Source organism: Myotis myotis, unplaced genomic scaffold (genome assembly GCF_014108235.1).
Source record: "Myotis myotis isolate mMyoMyo1 unplaced genomic scaffold, mMyoMyo1.p scaffold_m19_p_8, whole genome shotgun sequence".
In the NCBI taxonomy this organism is placed as follows: Eukaryota; Metazoa; Chordata; class Mammalia; order Chiroptera; family Vespertilionidae; genus Myotis; species Myotis myotis.
The window spans coordinates 38,497,428-38,518,660 of record NW_023416390.1 but is presented as its reverse complement, the minus strand read 5'-3'; the positions used below and the strand labels follow the sequence as shown (position 1 = coordinate 38,518,660).

The 21,233-nt window shown below is 37.0% G+C and overlaps 1 protein-coding gene across 9 annotated transcripts in view; it reads left to right on the top strand.

The window, feature by feature from the left end:
* Nucleotides 1-21,233, top strand: part of ITGA4 (integrin subunit alpha 4) — a 337,984-nt gene that overhangs the window by 268,107 nt on the left and 48,644 nt on the right. For 5 of the 9 annotated variants that reach the window (XM_036318670.1, XM_036318673.1, XM_036318671.1 and 2 more), the window contains 8 exons: nt 9,698-9,804; nt 9,901-10,030; nt 11,914-11,981; nt 13,590-13,719; nt 15,274-15,359; nt 16,038-16,100; nt 16,193-16,330; nt 20,155-20,266. In XM_036318670.1, coding sequence (XP_036174563.1) covers nt 9,698-9,804; nt 9,901-10,030; nt 11,914-11,981; nt 13,590-13,719; nt 15,274-15,359; nt 16,038-16,100; nt 16,193-16,330; nt 20,155-20,266 — 834 coding nt within the window. Of the gene's footprint in view, nt 1-6,428; nt 6,611-9,229; nt 9,295-9,697; nt 9,805-9,878; nt 10,031-11,913; nt 11,982-13,589; nt 13,720-15,273; nt 15,360-16,037; nt 16,101-16,192; nt 16,331-20,154; nt 20,267-21,233 lie in introns of those variants that run through there. The other 4 variants (XM_036318675.1, XM_036318667.1, XM_036318674.1 and 1 more) reach the window with 4 other exon arrangements.

Genomic DNA, 21,233 nt, shown 5'->3' with positions numbered 1-21,233 from the left:
AAGAAAAAAGAATGGGGGCTGGTTAGTAGTGGAGGCCACCAGCTGATTAGAGTGCGGACTTTTCAGTCACACTTCCATGAGCTCCGAGATGGGTAGAGGGCCTGGAGGTGGAATGAACCACGAATGGCCAATGTTTTAATCAATTGTGCCTATATACCGAAGCCTCCGTAAAAACCCAAAGGATAGAATGTGGAGAGCTTCCAGGTTGATGAACTCATTGGAACTGAGTGCAGAATCCTCAGTAGGGCTAGGATCCTCTATGCAGCAGTTCTCAACCTGTGGGTCAGGAACAATGAAAATACATCCTGCATATCAGATATTTACATTACGATTCATAACAGTAGCAAAATTACAGTTATGAAGTAGCAACGAAAATAATTTTATGGTTGGGGGTCACCACAACATGAGGAACTGTATTAAAGGGTCGCGGCATGAGGAAGGTTGAGAACCACTGCTAGGTTCCCAAATGATATGAATATTCATCTTCTCTTCTCCAGTGGTTGTGAACCACTGGAGAAGAGAAGAGAAGCCTGAAAAAATGCCTGGGGAGAAGCCAAAGGGATGGGAAGGAAATCAGGTTGGTGTGGCATTATGGAGGTCTAAGGATGAGAGAATTTGAGAAGAATGAGTGAGTGACAGTATCAAAAGTTGCTCCAGTCTCAGGCTTGTCTCTTCCTTTTCCTACTTACTGTGACTCCGTCCCTGTTGAGTTGGGTTGGGCAAAAAAAAAAAAAAAGTTGCCAAGAGGTGGAGCAAGTAAGAATTTAGGAGATTTCATTGGATTCAGATAGAATCAGTTCATTAGTAACCTTGGTAACACCAGTTATAGAGGTGAAGCCAGATTAGAGGTTGAGAAGGAAGGAGTGAGAAAATATTGGAAGCAAGTCTCAATAACTCTTTTAACTGGGCTTTTCATTAATTATATAAATTCTGTCAATTACTTGTGCTAGGTACTGGGAATAGAAAGTTGAATAGGACATGGCTGAAGTCCTCAAAGAACTCAGGTGAACAGTTAATCATGAGAAAATATAAGCGTGATAATAGAGACACGCACAGTGGGGGTTTGGGGGAGAAATCGGATAATGAGAGTTGGTTTCCTGGAAGAGCAGACCCCTGAGTAGTTGAGCCAGTTCTTACCAGTTTTGATGAGCACATAGTAAAAGCTCAGTACATGTGAAATGGATGGATACATTTCTCCGATTGGGTGGGACGCTCTGCCGCACACTTCAGCATCATTCCAAGAAGTGGAGGCAGCCTTGGGCTCCCAGGGGTCCATCAATTTGTACCAGGCAATCTAAACAATAAAACTCACTCCAGAGATAGGAGCTTGGAACTGACCATCTTTAAAAACAGGGATTTTTTATTTTATTTTAAAAGTAGCTGAAGCATCAAATTGAAACATGGAAGGTCTTACAAGTGACAGGACTGGGCTCAATGATGCATTGTGTTTGTGCTGATGCTCTCAGTTTACCTCCAAAAATCTTTTTTTTTAAAGATAGGAAATATTTATATGAAATTCTGTAATGCACAATGAGAAGAGTAACCATGTAGACTTAGTTGCCAGATCTCTTTGATGGGAAATAATGTGTGAAGTGGATTAGACACCCTACATAGGAGACTCTTCCCAGGCACACCCTCTGTTGGGAAATCTTTCTAGGTCTACCTCACCCTGATACCATTCTTTGTGTTCCTGTGAATGTTTTCTAGTATTTGGTAGGTTTTTTCCACAGTCATTATCTCTGCAACATTTTATCCCATCCTTAAAGTTTAAGCTTTTTATAGAGACTCGTCTGCTATAACTCCTCATCTCAGTCCAATCCTCCAATGGTTCAGGACAATGCCAAAGACTCCCTGACTGTTACTTCTCTCACATATTTTTAAGCCTTGCTGCCTTCCTGACATCCTCTGTTCTGCCCTGTGAATTCCCAAACCAGGCACAGAACTTCAATATGGCCCACCTAGCATGAAGTCAGAGCAGATTTCCCCAGAGTTTGTTTCTGTTAACATTTTTGTGTTTTCTTATTTCAAAGACACTCAAAATGGAATTCATATATTAGTGATAGTTTTTTCAAGTGAATCCTGAAGACAAAGAGATTAACTGGAAACCATGGAAGTAGAGAATTTTCTAACGTTGGAAATTAATGTTACCAGCTTAGTAGGTTTATTATAGAAATAAAATGAGTATAGAATTATTAATAATGTTAATATTTGGGTTCTTTCCCTACATTAATAGGGGAAAGCATTAATAGCATGTCATTGTAAGGTAGTATAGATTCTAATTAACAGTGTGGGCTTGAATCCTTTTTTCCTCCGCTAATTAGGGTTGTGATTTGGGGCAAGATGCTTAATCTCTCTTTGTTTCAGCTTCTCTACCTGTAAAATTTGGATAATGACAATAATATCTCCTCATAGGGATGGAATGAAAACTAAATGAATTAATATATACATAGGAAGCATGTCATAAATATTAGCAATTATTATAAGACAATGGCCCCTCTTTAAATTATGTGCACTCATGTTCAATTATGATAAGTTGCGGTATATTTTTCTGGTGTAGTTAGTAAAAAGGTTTGTGTAGGTTTTCTGCAGGAATTTGAAAGAGTTTGGGCCTAAGATCCCTGGAAGAGACACTAAACCTAGAATCAAGCTCACAAGTAACCAGGTTTTCTAGAGTTCTGGGGCCTCATGGTAGCTCAGGATCAACCCCGATTTATAAACTTGGCACTACCCTCTGCCAATGTTTACCTCAGTGTTCAACTCTCTTTCCAGATACAATAAAGTAAAATAAATAAAATTCTAAAGTTAAAAAAATGTATATAAAATGAAATGAAATGAAAAAGAGGACTGAAATGCTGGCGTTTTCGGGCCTGTGATTGTATAAGCTGTTTCTCACGTAAGTTGTGAACGATTATTAGTTATTATCCGATTTTGATAGGAAATCTGAGAAGCTGATATTTCAATACCTGTTTTTCCAAGGAGAAAATACTTTGAGAATGGTGTCTAATGTTGATGTTTGTTTTGATAGTTTGACTCTTGTTTCCCCCTACACAAGCTGGAGGCTATGGCTTGGAAGTTTAGTGCTCTCATGTCCCATTTCACCGCTAGCACAAAGGCATTTTACTCTACTACTTGTTACTACTATTGAATTCATACACACTACTGTTAGCTCCTAGAAACATCATCACGTTTCATTAGATGCATTTGGAAAGTAAATAGTTAATATGATAAACTTATTATAATGGATTTAATAGTTAGGGTTTGATAAGAAAAACTATAAAAAGGGGCCACTGGGCTTAAAGAGCTGACTGCTGGTCAAATCTCTCAGCCCTGTGAACTCCCTCTGCTGGTGTAGTCAAAGCAACATAATGTGGGTGTGCTGGGGAGCAGAAGCATTTACCATTTAATGAACACGTACTAGTTGCCAGGCAGCCTTGCATTCACAGCCATAAATGTTCCGTAACCTTCATAACCCTGCAATGGTAGGCCTGAGGATCTTGTCACATTTGAATTGATTTGTTCGCCTTGAATCATACATGTTTTTCAAATATTTTTAATTTAGGTAGAGGAATTAATTGTATAATTATTTTCACTCAGTAATTATTGCTTCTACAAATAAAGGTATCTTGAATGAATGACTATTTAACATAGAACAAGAGTCATTCATTTTTCAGGATTAAGAAAAAGAGTGGAACAGTTTGAAACATATAAGATGACTTAAATGGAATAGAACTTCAACATAAAAAAAGTAATTGATGGAAGTAAGGACTTTCACTATTTTTCTGAACTTTGAAATTACATCACATGTTTTGAAAGATCAGATACACACACACACACACACACACACACACACACACACACATATCTCTTCGGAGCTAGAAAGCCAGACGGAGTGCCCCGATCAAATGTCTGAAGTGATGGGGAAGTCACAGCACTGTACACAGGCAGATAAAGCAAACATGTCATTAAAACCAAAAGTCCCAGGCACCCCTACCCACAGAGCGTTTCACTCAAGCTGCCAGCACGTGATGGAAAGAAGAACTGTGAGTCTGTTTTTTCCTTTTGGTCTTTCCTTGATGGAAATGCCAAAACACTGAGAACTGATCTAAATTGAGGAAAATCACAGGACAAGATAGAGACCAAGTAAATGACATTTTTCGTGAACACTATAGAGTTGACTACAGTCTGGGGTCAGATTTGTGATATTTGATACATTTTCTGATGAAAAAAACTTAGTGACATGACTTCAGTTAATTCATACATCTGAAAGTAGACTTCTATTTTATATGCTGTAGGGTAGTGGGAAGTAACAGGTCTATTTCTGACAAGTTTTTTATTCTAATAATTTCCATTTACCAGCCCCATGGGGTGGGGGAAGTTATTTTTTTCTATAAGACTCAATTTTCTCATCTGTAAAATGGGATTGATAAACTACTCTTCTGCTGCTACTGTGAGAATTAAATGAGCTAATGTGTATGATAAGGATTAAGTGACAACAACAATGTGCCACAAATATTTTATGGAGGATATATTCCATGACATATGTACAGCTTAATCACATGTTTAGATTAATCTTTAAAATAACAGCAATGTTAACATCAGCTAACATTTGTTTGCTTTCTCTGCTAAACTCTGGCCCAAGCGCTTCACACATATCTCACTTACTCCCCATAATCCTTGTGCACAGCTGTGAAACAGGCACCTCCTGTGTGCCCAGCTGACTCCGTTTTAAATAGTCCTGCTCACATACCCCACTTTGTAAAGATCTTCAAACCTCCAAACACGGTTTCCCTTCAGAACATCTGCTACCATCTTAAAACTCAAGGCAATATTTTAGAAGAGAAGTAAGGAAGAATAGTAGTGAAGAAAGATCTCTCCAAAGCTTAGATCCCTGAGAGTTTGGTGAAATTATTGCAGTAAAGCAGCAATTTTCAACCGGTGTGCCACAAGAGGTGTGAATGAATCAAAATTATACGTATTCTATTTTTTATCAGATCAGGAAAAATTATATATTTTTTGGTGTGCTGCAGAATATTAGTAATTAGTTTATGGTGCCAGGAGATGAAAAAGGTTGGAAATCGCTGCAGTGAAGGATTAGTAAATCGAGTAAAGGATTTGCGGTGGTATAATGTATTTCAGAATTCCCTCCCTTAGCAAATAACGCATTTCATTCTGGCCTTCTACAGGGAAGGCCCTGTTCTGGGCTGTGGGAGTGCCACGGTCAACAAAATACGGTACCTGCCTTCATGGAGGAGACATTCAAGATTGAATATCTACCCTTCCAAAGTCTCTTTCATATTTGGGGACTTGCAACAATGACAGTAATTAACACCAACAAAAGGGGGTGGTAAAAAGGTGTACTTAATTGGCTTTGTACTAACATCCTTTATATTCATCTATCGAAGTTACTGTTATTCATATTTATATACATGTATATATACTGATACAAAAATCAGTAGAAGGAAATTAAAAAAAAATGAAGTAGTAAGCATACATCTGTATATTTCCTTTCCCAAATGAAAAAGAAAAAAGAAAAAAATGGGTTTCAGTTTTTAGAATAAGGGATATGGTTTTTATATAGCTGTGTATTTTTAATGTCTATTGGGAAAATGCATTCAACTGTGCTAAGAATTAGTCATTCTAGTTGTATAAAAGCATGGGAAATTATCAAATGTTAATTTCTGCTGACCTCTTATGTTAAACCATGTAAAGCACTTTTTTAATTATGAAGCTGATTTAATTGGCTGAGTTTACAGTAGTAATAAATGAGCTGAGTTGAAAACCAGATTATAAATAATTTCAGCCTGACATTTGAGTCAAAAATAAAGATAATCTGGGTTTGTTTGTGATGTTCAGTTTCCTGACGTTAGCTTTCCCATGCCAGTTTTATTCATCATCATTACTGGGCACATTAGAAATACTGAATTTCCACACACACAAAATTTACTTAACATTTGATATCCTATTCAATATCTAGCTAAAACCAAGGAGGAAAAAAGGTATTATTATAGAGAGATTTGTTGTTGAAAGTATTGCATGTCTCCTTTTTCCCCCCATTGACTTCGTATAGCCTGCCCCCGCCCTCTAGTATCATTTTTTAAAAGGAAGGTTTCTTTTCAGATATGACATAATGCAGGAAAGGCACAGCGTTTACATTGCAGAGCAGTTGCTCACAAGCCCACATGCACACTACAAGTGCCCAGGGAGCTTTTCAGATAACTCTGGCGTCTGGGTCTCAACCCAGACAAGTCACATCGGAGCCGCTGGGAGAAGGAACCAGGTGTCAGGATTTGTTGAGAACTCTCCCCAGGTGATCCTAACGTCCAGTCAAGGCCGAGAACCACGTGATAAAGGAGTGGACTTAGGAGCAACGCTCGGGAGAAGGCCCCGAGTGTAAGCTGATGATGAGAAGGTTTTATTTCTCTGCCAAGATTCTGTAGGCATTAAAGAAGAAAACCGTAAACAAAAGTCCCTGGAAATTAAGAAAAGACCTACAGTGGTAGTGGGGACTTACAGGCATTCTTTGAACTGCTCCTGTCTTGTAACCGGTGCTGGAAGTATGATCGTGGCCGGCAGAGGTGTGTTAGGAAGAAAAGGAGAACCCTCTATAAATGTGAGTCTGTGTGTTCACTGATTAGAATTAGTTCTTATTTCTTGTGTGGAAGGGTAATTGTTTCATGACTGTGTTGGTGTGTGAATTTCCTTTCTGCCGAGGCATTGATCCTTTTGTACTCACATTTCACATTAAGATACAAAACACAAATAGAAGATAAGATACTCAGTCAAAACAAACCAGTCAAAGCTTTGAATTGCTTTTCATTTATTGAACTTCCATTTTCAGCACACGTTTCCAGGCTCTGTGCCGGGGGTGGGCTAGTAATGAACAAGACTTCATACTGGTCAAGATGAAGTAGGTCATTATTTACTAGGCCTGGGAAGTAGACAGAATAGTTGTGAATGAATAATGTACTTGATTTAGTCAGGGTTCACCAGAGAAACGGAACCGACAGGGTAGCTAGATAGATTTACCCATCTAACTACCTTTCAACCTACCTACAAATTGATTCACAATTGGCTCCCTCAGTTATGGAGGCTGAGAAAGTCCTGTGACCTGCCATCTGCAAGCTGCAGAGGCAGGAAAGCTGGTGTAATTGAGGCCAAAGGCTTGAAAAGTGGGGGGTGGGGGCATGGTGCATTGGTATAAGTCCCAGAGACCTGAGAGGTACTCAGACATGGAGAGAAAGATGTTTGAGGAAAGTGACACCAAAAAAGTGGGAAAGTGAGTAGTTTGGTTATGATGTGTGTGAGCCTGAAGTGTGAGATTCTGAGCAGTGGTGACATCCTGGTGGAGCTAAAATGAAAACAGGATGATACAAGGTGGAATCGTTGATGGCTCCAGAAAACAGTTTAATCACACAGGGGTTTCTCTAGTCTTCATTTTTAAATTTAAAGACTCGGCCAAGAAACAGACAGTAACAATTCACTATTTTTGCGGATAAAAAAATTTTGGCCATTTTTCTCAAGCAACTTACATAGCATTGTGTGCTTCTAAACTATGGTTTGTTTACATTTTTAAAACTTTTGGGGTGCATCTCTAGAACAGTAAATTTGTTTCTAAATATTGAGTATAATTTTGATGAAAGTGTCCATTATATCACACCACATTTTAATAGAGATATGTGTTACTTGTGACCTCCTTCCTCTCCTGTCCTTAGTTTTCTCCTACTTGGTTGCCTTAGTGACTGTAAATTTAGAAGACTTTGGTATTTTCTTAGAAGATATTTCATTGAAGTATCTATTGTAAATAATAGGAACTTCAATCTCAGTTAAACAGGGTCTATCATTTATCGTCTATTTTTGACATTAGTAAAAAAAAAACCAAAACTGGCAATTTTAATGAAAAGTCAAACTGAAAATTGCATCACAGTAAAATTAAAATTTCATGTCATTCTCTTTCACTTTCCTTCCATTATGTTGACGACATGTAGCCACAATCAAACTCTGTATGAGACCTTACCTACCAAAACACACAATACAGTTCTTTCTCTCTCCCTTCTTCCCTTCCTTTTCCTTTTTATTAGTCTTAACATAGAGACCTTACGTTTCCACTGGGATTCTCTTTTGCCAAGGTTTGGGCTGCAGCAAGATTCTTTCTATTCCAAATAGACATTGCTAATCAACCCCAGCATTCTTCTTCCAGACCCATCCTTAGGTGTCTTCCTTTCACTGTAGTGCTCCAAGCAGCCACTGCCAATAGGTGGGACTTGCCAGTCACTATTCTACAGGAAACCTGGCCAAAACAACATAACCCATAAGAATTGCTAATTCTTTCATAGCAATTTCTAGATCATGGGAACCATTTGGGGTAGTCAGGGCCTCACCTGAACCTACTAAAGCAGAATATTCCAGGGGCTAGAAGTTTTCTTCAGTTCCGCTGTGTTAAGAGTTTTGCTGTTTTTCCTGATCAACATCTTGAAGAACAAACAAGAGTATACACAATCATCTTCCTATACTCTTTATAACAAAATCTCTCCTACCCAGATCTTCTGCAAATAATTTCACTTTCATATTAGCCTTATTGACATAGGTATTCTGAGTTTGCCCAGGAAACTTTAAGGTTTAAGGTTATAGGAGGAGGCAGTGCCTAATTTAGAAAATGGTTCCTATAAATGTCTGAACACAGTGACCAGTGTTCAAAATGAAGTAAACAAACCCAAGTTTCACATTCTTCCAATCACATTAATGCAAATACATAGACCTGCCTTTGGAAGGAAGCCTGGGTGGACTAGGCTATCACATGGCAATTGAAGAGGGTGGAAATACAGACAGCAAAAGGAATCTTAAGGTACTGCAGCTATTCTTCCCTAAAATCACTTAATTAAAATCACTTGAATACAGGATCCTAGCTATAAAGCATAGAAGTCACTGTAACAAAGGGAAACATTATCACTGAGTAGGTGACTTTCTTTTGTACAATTTAGGAGTACTGTATTGCCCATGAGTCATATTTATGTTTAGTTTTCTTTCTATTCATGTATTTGCCAAAATGCTACCAGGGTTTTTTTTTATTTACTACTGAGATAATCTGGGTTTCAATGTCTTTTTTCCCTTGTTGAGAGCAGTCACGATCAACTTAATATAAACTACGGGGTAGTTTGCTTTCAGTGCTATTCCGTGTTACCATGCCCATTATACACTGCCCATTTCCACATGCTCAGTCATTCCCTTCCAGCTTCCAGAAGCTGACTTCAGTGCTGAAGACCATACTGTCTTTTATTGTTAATGCCTCAATTCAAGGTATGTCTTACAAAGTGCTCTGGTAATGTTGTCAATAATGCTAGATAAATGGTCCAAGCAGAGGTGGGAATTCTTCACCAAGCATTATACATTGCCATTGATTTTGCACAGCCTATGTCGGTGTAAACTGGTCATCTCCCCTTCCAGTCATTTCTACAAATAAAAATCACCTTTCAAGAAAACATATTTGTACCAAGTAACTCACAGTTACATAACTCAGTTATTCCTCCCCTCTCCATTGTGCAATGAATGTAAGATGACAGAAGCAGAAATCTGGGCACTTCACATGTGGTTGAAGGGAAAAAACATTGGGGACAAGCATGATGTGTTAATTTTCTCTGCTCTCCTAGAATAACATGGTTTTCAAGGTCACTGATGATAACGTTGTTTTCAAATGCGGTAGGTAGCCCTGATGGAGACCGTTGTGGAAAGACTTGTTTGGAAGAAAGAGACAATCAATGGTTGGGGGTCACACTTTCCAGACAGCCAGGAGAAAATGGATCCATCGTGGTAGGTTATTGGAATTGGTCCACTGATTACATCATGAAATCAGATATTCTGGGTGTGACTTTCACATAATTTAGTCTACTTTTATGTTTTATTCAGACTTGTGGGCATAGATGGAAAAATATATTTTACATGAAGACTGAAAATAAGCTTCCCACAGGTGTTTGCTATAAAATGCCCTCTGATTTCCGAACAGGGCTGAGTACAAGAATAGCTCCATGTTATCAAGGTAAGAGAAGATTTTAATATTAACTGGATCAAAAGAAACAAGTGAATGACTTTTAATTTTTTTCAATTATTTTGAATTTTAGATGTGTGGGGAGGGGATTTTTGAAATAGCTGTGTTCTTTATAAATACTCAAAGCACCCTTTTGTTTTTTTACTCAGTCACAGTATTAGTTTTCATAAATGCACTTTGTGTTTTTAGGAAATTCCACAGTTTAATTTGGATAATTCTAGATTCTAGTTGATAATTACCCATTTTTGCATTAAATACATTTTCAAGTCCGTGTACGTGAGTCTAATACTCAACAACTATAGGACACTTAAAATCGTGAAATTACATTGAAATGTATGATCAGTGAGGAAAAAAAAACTATTTAGGTTACTTGCTTTATCTTTAGCTGCAAAGAATATTCAGAAAGATTCAAGTATAATGGGAGCAAGTATTTTTCACTTTTTTTTTTTTTTTTCAAATTCACTTGTTTTTCTTGAACTAACAAGGGATCGGTATCTTAAGTTTGAAAGGTTTTCCCATAAAAATTCTAGACCATAGGTAGCATTACTGCACACAGAGCTAGGACGTAAATAAACAACTGAAGGGAAAAAAGTTCATGGTGAATGTCAATAGAGCATTAAAAAAATATATCTGCAATAGAACAAGGTCTAAAAATCTGTCTTTGGAAAACTCAGCATTAAATAAATATACATTCCAACTTTTCTAACCAAAATGATTATTCCAGTCTCCAAGAAAATATCTATCACCTAACAAAATTTTGAACAAATACGCAAATTCAGGTACTGACTCTATTATTGCATTTGATATCATGGAGAAGCTTATATATATTCCTGATTGGCCTTTGGATGGCAAGAAAATAAAAGGTGAATTTTGAATTCTTAATGCAGTAAAACTCAGTCTATTTTTCTCCATGTTTATTATCCTCTTCTTCCTAATGGTTTGTGATTTATACTTTGAAACATTTTCATAATTGTTTTTAGTTTTGCTAGTCACATTCTACAAAAAAAAAAAAAAATCAAGATGACATAAGTATAACTAAAATTATGGGAAAATTTATAAAAATTGAAAAAATAGACTTGGGGAAGATATTAAAAAAAAGTGAAAATCATGACAGAGTATAGTAATTATAAATGACAGCAGTTCTTTTAAATTTTCTAGTTAGTAAAACCAAAGCAAAGATGTGGTCCTGATTCTTATTTTCATAGACGTTTACTACTGATGTCAGTGTTTCAGAAGCAAAGCTTTGTGTTCATAGCAAGTTCCAAAAACATCCATTCATAGCGGCTTCATAATAAGAGACTCTCTACTGGGCAAAATCTAGGAAGCCTGTATGTGGGGTTTTTTTTTTCCCCCTGTTAGTTTTTTTTAATGGAGGAACTATAACTGAAAAAAAAAATTGGGAATGAAATACGTGTAATTTCTGATTGGTAATCGCATATATGAAATTAGGCAGTAGACTTTAGAATATTAGCTGTGGGAGAAATTCTGGCAATTTTTTGAGTCAAATGCCTTCATTTTATAGAGGAGAAAACTGTGACCAAGGATCTCATCTAATTTTACCAGCCCTCTGGTAGCAGAAGGGGCCCCCACCTCCGATTGTTATGCTATTTTTTATCCCAAGTGCCTATCCATATTTGCAAATGAATGTGGAGAAGGGAGGGGGGCTTATGAAATGAGGACAATAGTCATTGTGAAAGTTTCTCTCCCCCTTTTCTGCCTTTGGTCAAAAACTGGCTGATGGTAGAGCTAGGAGCCTCCATTCAAGTATTTTTTAATTTGTGTTCTGGCCTAGTCACCTATCCTCCATAAAATAAAATTATACAGATTTTGTCTTTATGTGAAATCCTGAATTGTTTCTTTCTACTTTATTTTAGATTATGTGAAAACTTTTGGAGAGAATTTTGCATCATGTCAAGTTGGAATATCTAGTTTTCACACGAAGGTAATAGTCCAAAAAATAGCTGCTGTGAATGTTTACATATAGAATTTTAATGTTTCTGAAGACTTAGAAGACTGATATTATGCTTTACAGTAAAAATTGTATAATATATGATTAATATTTGAAAGTACAGTACTATAGCTTAATTTTTATCACTGAATATTTGACGTATATTGTGAGAAAATACCTAATATTAGATAGCTATGCCAAATAAGAGCAATTAAAAGTCTATTCTAAAGAATATTACTTTCATTAAGAATTTAATAGAAATTAAAAGTAGCTATAGTTATTTGTTTTGTTAACTTAGACATCGAAAATGCCTATGTTATTTTTACTTGTTGAGGAGAGGAGTAAACATATGAATTCACACTTTCAATTAAAATTATGAGAATTGGGAGATTGAAGAACTTAATAACCTCTTAGATTAGATATATTCTCAAACTCGATTATTCTTTTTCTACCACTCTAGTCATTCTGTGAGTTCCAGTGAATGATCACAGTTGTACTCAACCTCCAAAGTTCCCAGTTTCCCTTAAAAACCAGTTATGAATTCATGAATGTTTTCTGAATCTATGTAGAAGGCCTTAGGTTTACAATTTCCATAAATATTACCTACTATGTAAAAAAAGCAATGATTTCTTTAATCTATATTTAAATTGGTCTTTTTTGAAATTCAGAATTGTTTAGGAAATTTAGAAATATGTTAAGTAGGTTTGGTTGCTGAAAGTTTTCATGTTTTACTAGACAACTATCTGCTTATTTGACCTTCCCTCTGTTTGCTTTTTCTAAATCCATATTTATCATCAAATATGTCCCCAGATTTTTAAAAAATATTTTTTTATTGATTTCAGAGAGGAATGAGAAGATAGAAACATCAATGATAAGAGAGAATCATTAACCACATGCCCAAGATTTTATTACAGCGATTCTCAACCTGTGGGTCGCAGCCCCTTTGGTGGTCGAACGACCCTTTCACAGGGGTCGCCTAAGACCATCCTGCATATCAGATACTTACATTACGATTCATAACAGTAGCAACATTACAGTTATGAAGTAGCAACGAAAATAATTTTATGGTTGGGTCACCACATGAGGAACTGTATTTAAAGGGCCAGAAGGTTGAGAACCACTGTTTTATTGGATTTCTTTTTTTTTCTAATCTAACATTGTTAAGGAAACTACTTAATGGCTTTTTGCAAACTGAAATAAATTGTCTACTTTTTCACTCTTTGACAACACATGATTATCTCTGTAATGAGCACTAATGAATTACCCAGATATGATTGACTTTAATAGAAACCACATTGCCTTTCTCCTGAAAACTTACTCTAGTGTTCAATGATTCTACCTTTGATTTCTAAGTCCACTGATAAGTGTGAAGTGAAAGTTTCTTTTCTAAAACTCTACTTTTAGTGAAAATCCATTAGCTAGCTTCTCTGGCTTTTTTTTTTTTTTCCTGGTGTGTTTTTAAATTCATAAAATGCTCAGGCTTTAGAAATTTATCATAAAAAATCTGTTCTTGTTACTATTTACTTAAAATGTATATCTGGAAGAGGTTTGGGGTGGTGAGATTAAACTTTTAAATGATGCTAAATTGTTTATTTCTTACAGGATTTAATTGTGATGGGAGCTCCAGGATCATATTTTTGGACTGGCTCTATTTTTGTCTACAGTATAACTTCAAATAAATATGTGGCTTTTTCAGACAGTGACAATCAAGTAAAATTTGGAAGTTACTTAGGTACTGTAAAAATTGACAAACTGAAATTATAATCTTTCTTACAGATACTAGTGATTATAAATAAGGGAAATTATATTTTCAAAAGATCAAAATGGCCCTAGCCAGTTTGGCTCAGAGAATAGAGCATCGGCCTGTGGACCAAAGGGTCCTGGGTTCGATTCTGGTCAAGGGCATGTACCTTGGTTGCAGGCTCCTCCCCAGCGTGTGCAGGAGGCAACCAATCCATGTGTTTCTCTCACATGTCAATACCGTATTTCTGTCTTTTCCTCTCTCTTCCATTCTCTCTAAAAATCAGTGGGAAAATACCTTAGGTGAGGATTAAAAAAAAAAAAAGATCAAAATGGCCAGTGGTTATTAAAAAGAGAGTTTGTTTAAGAATACAATCTATGAAATTTTAACTTACATTGAACATATGGAACTACAGTCATCGACATATAATTCTTAGACTGGAATTCCTGGTTTACTGCAAAGTGTTTATTCTGTGGAGTAAAACACTTGAGGGCTTGTATCTTTATTATTATAAAGGTAGTATTGATTGCTTACCATATCTGAGGAACTTTTGTAAGCACTCTACATTAATTAACTCATTTAATTATATAAGAGTAAGTAAGTATAGTTTCTTAAGGACCAGCTGAAAATCAGTCAGGCTGTCAACTGCATTCTAGACAATGGGTAACATTATGAAGCATATGGGTCTGAAAAACAGCTCATTGACCTTTGCCTCATAAGTTCTTATAATATTTCTCATAGCGTAGCTATTTTTATCTTCTTATCCTTATTTATCTTCTTATTCTTATTTAATGAATCAGAGGTGGGATTATTTATAGTTTGTTTCAATAGAAACACGAGATTTTTCTGGCATTAATTTCCACTATAGTAAAAGGAATGCTTTTCCTATAGTTTCTTAGAAAGTACAGATTTGCTTAAACCATATGTGTTTCAAATGTGAGCAGTTTATACTCAGAAATAATGATAAGAAAAGCAGTACTATTTTTCCCATTTGAACAGAAGGGATTCACTTTCAAACAGAGGGAATTCATCTATAATTCAACATTTACTTGTTTATAGTTGAAGATTATCTTCAAGTATTATAAAATATAACTTGGCATTACCCTTTTTATTACATAATAAAACCAAAATATTTCCCCAGTTCTATCATCATAAAATTTTATCATAATGAAGATTTCATGGCAAAAAAAATGCAACTTAGGAAATTTATACTTAAAGTTTAAAATGTCATATTTTATATACTCTAAAATATTTCTGTAGTAAAAGGACATGCAGGAAGCTTGCATGTCCTGGTACTACACAGAGACTAACAAACCAAATGTAAAGGTGCTATCTTCAATTTGTTTCATAACACACATATTAATAATTAAAGCATAAAATGAATGACCAATTGTGTGTACTAGTATTGCTTTGCTAAATGTTATTAAAATTCTGTTCCGTGTAGTCACTTTGTATTCAGTCTCACTTAATTCTGAGTGGATATGTGATAATATATTTCACCCATGGCAGATGACAAGTCTCACAATTGTGTCCGTTTTCTTGAAGGATACTCGGTTGGAGCTGGTCACTTTTGGAGTAGGGATACCACCGAAGTCATCGGAGGAGCTCCTCAGCATGAACAGATTGGTAAAGTAAGAACTACATTTTTAAATTTATTTCTTTACAAGGGTCCGAATAGATTGCATGAGAGGAGAGGTTAAAGGAGGAAGTGCACACTTGCTAAGGAATGAAAGCTAGAAATGATGGGCCATGTGCTGCGTTTAGTGGAATTGGTGAATGTTGTATGGCTTTTAGAAAAAATTGGGCAGAAAAGCTTTAAGGAAAATTATATGTCAAATGAAGCTTTTTTTTTTTCTTATGAGTAAACTGTTTTTAAGAGAACTGTCTCAAGGTGCCCGAGGATTATATTTATTGGTTAATAAGTTTACAACTAAAGGGAAATTGAGGCAGCAACAGGTTTTATGGTAAGACTACAAAGAATAAGATGTTATTTTTGGCTTTAGTTTTCATTACACTTGTTGTGTAAAGGTTACTAAATTTTTCTCAGCCTTACTTTGAAAATTGAGACAAAAATGCTTTCTTTCTGCGCTCTCTCTCAAGGGCCAGGAGGTAGCTCCCGAGAAGGTAGTTTTGCCAGGAAGGCACGTTAGCCTGAACGTGGTTTCCTAAACCTTTGGGATCATTCTGAAAGGGATTTTTAAAACTGTATGTGAGCAATTACAAGTTATGAAAAATGATATTTTGATCAAATGAAAAAAATTTTTTAAATGTCATAGTCCAACCTTTTCTAATTCTTTTCACAATTGCAGGCATACATATTCAGAATTGATGAAAGAGCACTAACGATCTTACATGAAATGAAAGGTAAAAAGGTAATATGTCTCTACCTTTGGTCTCCCTGGGGGCTTTGGTGACTAACCCTGCTTTTTTCTCAATGACTGGGTCTGGTTTGTTTTTGGAGCAGCTTGGCTCTTATTTTGGAGCTTCTATCTGTGCCGTGGACCTCAATGCAGACGGCTTCTCGGACATGCTGGTGGGAGCTCCCATGCAGAGCAGCATCAGGGAGGAAGGCAGAGTGTTCGTGTACATCAACTCCGGCTCAGTAAGTCCAAGGATCCCCAAACTGGGAGCCCCTCAGGGGACTGTGTTGGGAACTTATTCTGGAGCTCTGAGACTACAGATCCTTAGGCTTATTTTACTGCTGAAAGTGAAAATTCTGGTATGGTACTGACGCTCCCAAAATGAAATAGAATATGATGGTAAATGGGCCACTGACCCATTTTGCCATTCCAGAAGGAGGTGATGAGTCATTCCAGAGCTGCTCTGTTCACAGCTGGGAGGTGTTCACTGCAATATATGACGTTTCTTTCAATTTTCATTGTGGCACAAATCTAACTTGAAAGCATGATGTTTGTATCCTTCAAAATGTGGATTTCTTATTTAGTGATTGTCCTTATATGATTTAATAATTATAAAATATTACTTGAAGTAGAAAAAATATTTCATATTTTCAATTTCTTGATTTGACCATTGACCATCAAGACATGTTTTGATAAAATGTTAATTTGCACAACTAATATAGATTGATAAGAATATAAAATTGACATAGTTTCTTCCACAGTGGATATAGGATTTGTAGAAATACGTAATTATTGCTTATTGTTGAGTTTTAAATTATGGACAGGTCAATTAAAAGAGTTCTGCTGGCCTTGTCTTGCCAGCCTATCTTCTTGACCTTAAATCAAAGCAGAGAATTGATAGGGTCTTCATGGGGTCCTTTGGGCCTGCCTTTGGTTTAAGAACATGAGTGGGTTTGTGAGAACATTAGTTCATTTCTTAAGGCACAGGTAGGATTTAACAAAGTAAAATCTGTTTCAAGAAGGTATTTGTAATCTTATTTAATCAGTGGTTTCACACCATTTAATAAATTTCTATATTAAACATGAGACTAAACTTTTTAAAATTTAAGAGGAAATCTATACTAATAATAGACAAATAATGTAAATTAACCATCCCTCCATGATGCCCACAGCCAATCAGGAGTGAGTATGCAAATTAACCCGACAAAGATGGTGGGCCTCTGGCCAGTGCACGTACATGCCAGCTCTGAGCAGCTGGGGTCCCAGGGATGCCACTGGAGTGTCCGGTCCTGTCAGCCCAGCCTAGAGGCATCTGGAGTTCTCAGTCATTTTGGTTTCTGCAGCCCCTGGACTGGAAGCAGAAACCAAGAGCACAGGGTGCACCAGGAATTCTGGGAATTGTAGTTCTGGTGGCAGCCCCTGGACCAGAAGCGGAAGCCTAGAGCACGGGGAGCACCAGGAATGCTGGGAATCATAGTTCTGTTGGCAGATTCATTGCGGGATCTCCTAGACCAGTGATGGCGAACCTTTTGAGCTCAGCGTGTCAGCATTTTGAAAAACCTAACTTAACTCTGGTGCCGTGTCACATATAGAAATTTTTTGATATTTGCAAACATAGTAAAACAAAGATTTATATTTTTGATATTTATTTTATATATTTAAATGCCATTTAACAAAAATCAACCAAAAAAGTGAGTTTGCGTGTCACCTCTGACACGCATGTCATAGGTTCACCATCACTGTCCCAGACACTAGAGCAAAGTGAGCCTGGAGCAAGTTACTGTTGCAGGTGGGGGATGGAGGGAAAGCAAAGGTGAGAGACATAAGTAAAGTCAGAGTGTTGAGGAAAAATTAAAAGGAAGATATCCTAAAACTTCCAGGAAATCTCCACCAATGGAGCAAAGAAAAAAAAAAGACCTCTATTATTCTGTGAGCACCAAACCAAACTGGGTTGGGGTCTCAGACAACTTGCTCATATGATTGCAAAGACAGAAACTCCTGGGTTGGAGAGGGTTCCCCTGAAGGCTCCCAGTTTGGAGAGGGTGCAGGTCGGGCTGAGGGACCCAGCCCCTGTGCACAAATTTCATGCACCGGGCCCCTAGTAGTCTTATAAAGCTGAGAGATTCTGAAAGTTCCAGATGTAGAGCAGGAGAGTTATGTATGTGTTGGAATTTTCTATACTGTTTTAATCTAAATTTAATAGTAAAAGCTTATAATCTGCAAAGTGATCATACCTCATTAATAGTGATCTCATGTATTATTACTTTTTCTGGCAGAGCTATTTAGTTTGAACAGTAACATATATACCTAAAATAAGGCAATATAGGACCTTGTTGTTCTCATTGAAATCTTAAGCAATCCCAATATGAAAACCAGATAAAAGTGGAGCTCCTTTGCTTAAAGGGCAAAAGAGTAGCTGTACCCACAAGTCTACCCTTTTGTTCTTTCCTCACTCCTGCCCTCAGCCACCACTATTGAACACTGGGGTTAAAAATCGTAATTGATTTCAGCTTTTAAAGCTCACTCTGGCATTGATTATTCTTGCTTTGCTCCTTTCTAACTTCTTGTTTTATACCTCTCTAAAAAGGCACTAACCACTACCACAAAGGAATTATATTATATACTTATTAGTTTGGTTTGCTAATATCTGTTCCTCTCCTGGAATGTAGACACCCTGTGGAAAGGGATCATCTGTCTTGTTTACTGCTGTTTCCTCCGGGCCTGACAGAGTCCTGGACAAGTAGGTGCTCAGTAATTATTTGTTAATGAACTCAAGAAATAATGGTACTTGAATGAATATGGCTTCCACCTACTTCTACTAAAATAGCTCTCAGGGGTCCCCAGTGAACCCTTGGTCACCATTCTCTGTGACTGGAGAATACTCATAGAAGAGTGATTACCCCTTTTTGAAACTCTCCCCTGGAACTTCAGTGCCTTTGCATTTCCTTAGGTCTGCACCTTCTCATCCTTGTTGGAGTCTCTTCTGCCTTCTGCTCTTTAAATTAGGTGATTCTCTGGGAGCAAAATAAGTACAGGAATTTTTTAGTTGGAAAGTAAAAGGTGAAGGGCACTAGCCAAGGGGAAGAAGATGCGTCTACTTAGGAAATGATGAATAGACCTATTTGAGCAGAGGAATGAGTAAGTAGTGCATGGATATTTTTTCTACAAGATAGTGACATGATTGGCATTTAGAGAGTCTGGTAGCTATGATTACAACATAATGGAATGTCTTATTGTAGTAACTCATCTTCCCACTTCAGGGATAGCGGTTGACCAGCGTTCATTGCTGCTGGAATACTGTTCCAAAGGCCAGCTTCGGTCGCATCACTCCTCAACTCAGAAACCTTCAGCAGCTTCCTATTGTCCTCTAAATTGAGAGTAAATTTCCCCCAGTGTTCACAGTACCACCCTACAAGGATCCAATCTGAATATTTTAGTCTCACTCATTATACACACTGTTCATGATGGCCAAAGTCTTTGGAATTTGTGCTTTGCTGATAATTTCCTCTGTGTATTAAAGTTATGCCCATCCTTCAATAGTTACCTTGAATATTGTTTATGAAATCTCTCTCAGCTCTCACAATTACATATACTTTCCTTGCTCTTTGATATTACCAAGCAGTCTGTACTTCTAAGTCATTTACATGCTTGTGTATAGCCTTTCCTGTAACTCTGGGCTTCTTTAGGAAAGGGCCTGTGACATATAAACACATGCCTATTCCCTTTCACTTGTTCAGTCTGTAGAGTGCAGTGCCTGCAGTAGGAACTCGATAAATATTTGCTAAATTGAATTATCAAAATGATTTATTGGATTTTTCAAAACTAAGAATCATGAGTTTGACAATTTTTTATATCCTTTGAGCTCTAATCATACTATTATGTGTTGACATGTGCTTGATAAATATTTATTGAATTGAACTGAGATGTGTGTACTACAGCTCAGTCTGTAGTTTGTCCAACTTGTTTGAAGCATTAGAAAAAAATCAATATCCAATTACAACAGTAAATCATGTGTAAAGTTGTCAGGGAGTGTTCTAATGACACCTTTCTCCCCCTTTCTATCTAGGGAGCAGTAATGAATGAAATGGAAACAGCGCTCGTTGGAAGTGACAAATATGCTGCAAGATTTGGGGAATCTATAGTTAATCTTGGTGACATCGATAATGATGGCTTTGAAGGTAAGTAAAAGTATCCAATTTAGTATTTGATTTCCACTTTTAAAATGGTACATGGAAGAAAATATGATTGGAGTTTTATGTTGTTTGTCTTTCTATAGAAAATGGGGCCAGAATGTATGCTCTTTTTTTAGTCACACCTGACTTCTCCTTAGTTGTCAGCTATTGATTCTTACTGTTGTTATATGCCATTGGTTCAGAGGCACCATTGGTTATGAGTGGCATTTTTTGTGCCCCTAAAAAATGCTGTTAAATTGTGACCCACCATTTTTCTATTCTAAAAAGGATTCTAATTTTGGAAATGTTAAAATGTGGAGAAAATGTATGTCATAGATTCATTGGACCCTATTCTTTCACTGTTGTTACAATAAAGACTCTGACAAAACCCAGTGGAGGCTGGCTGCAGAGCTGGCGCAGGGTTCTGGAAGCCCCTGCTATACCAGGAGTTCCTTGTTCAGCTGTAGCATTGTGGGAGGATCTGAGGGATCCCATGATTGAGTCCTGAGCAGTGGTGAGGTGCAACTAGTAGACTCAAGAAGAGTGGCTATTTATCAACTGATATGGGACAATTTCTATAATGGAATAGATGGTACATCGTAACTGTGCCTATTGCCTAGAAATCAGCCCAGCTGCTGAAGTACTTGTTTCTACCAGCCTTCCCTCTTAAAATTTGTGTTTTCCAATCTAGCCCTGAGTGATTACCAAGTCTGTTAAAACTGGGCATAAAATGATGAATAGGCCCTAGCCAGTTTAGCTCAGTGGATAGAGCATCAACCTGCGGACTGGAGGGTCCCAGGTTCGATTCCTGTAAAGGGCACATGCCTGGGTTGTGGGCTCCATCCCCAGTAGGGGGCGTGTAGGAGGCAGCCAATCAATGATTCTCTCTCATCATTGATGTTTCTATCTTTCCGTCTTCCTTCCTCTCTGAAATCAATAAAGAAATATAAAAATAAATAAATAAAATGATCAA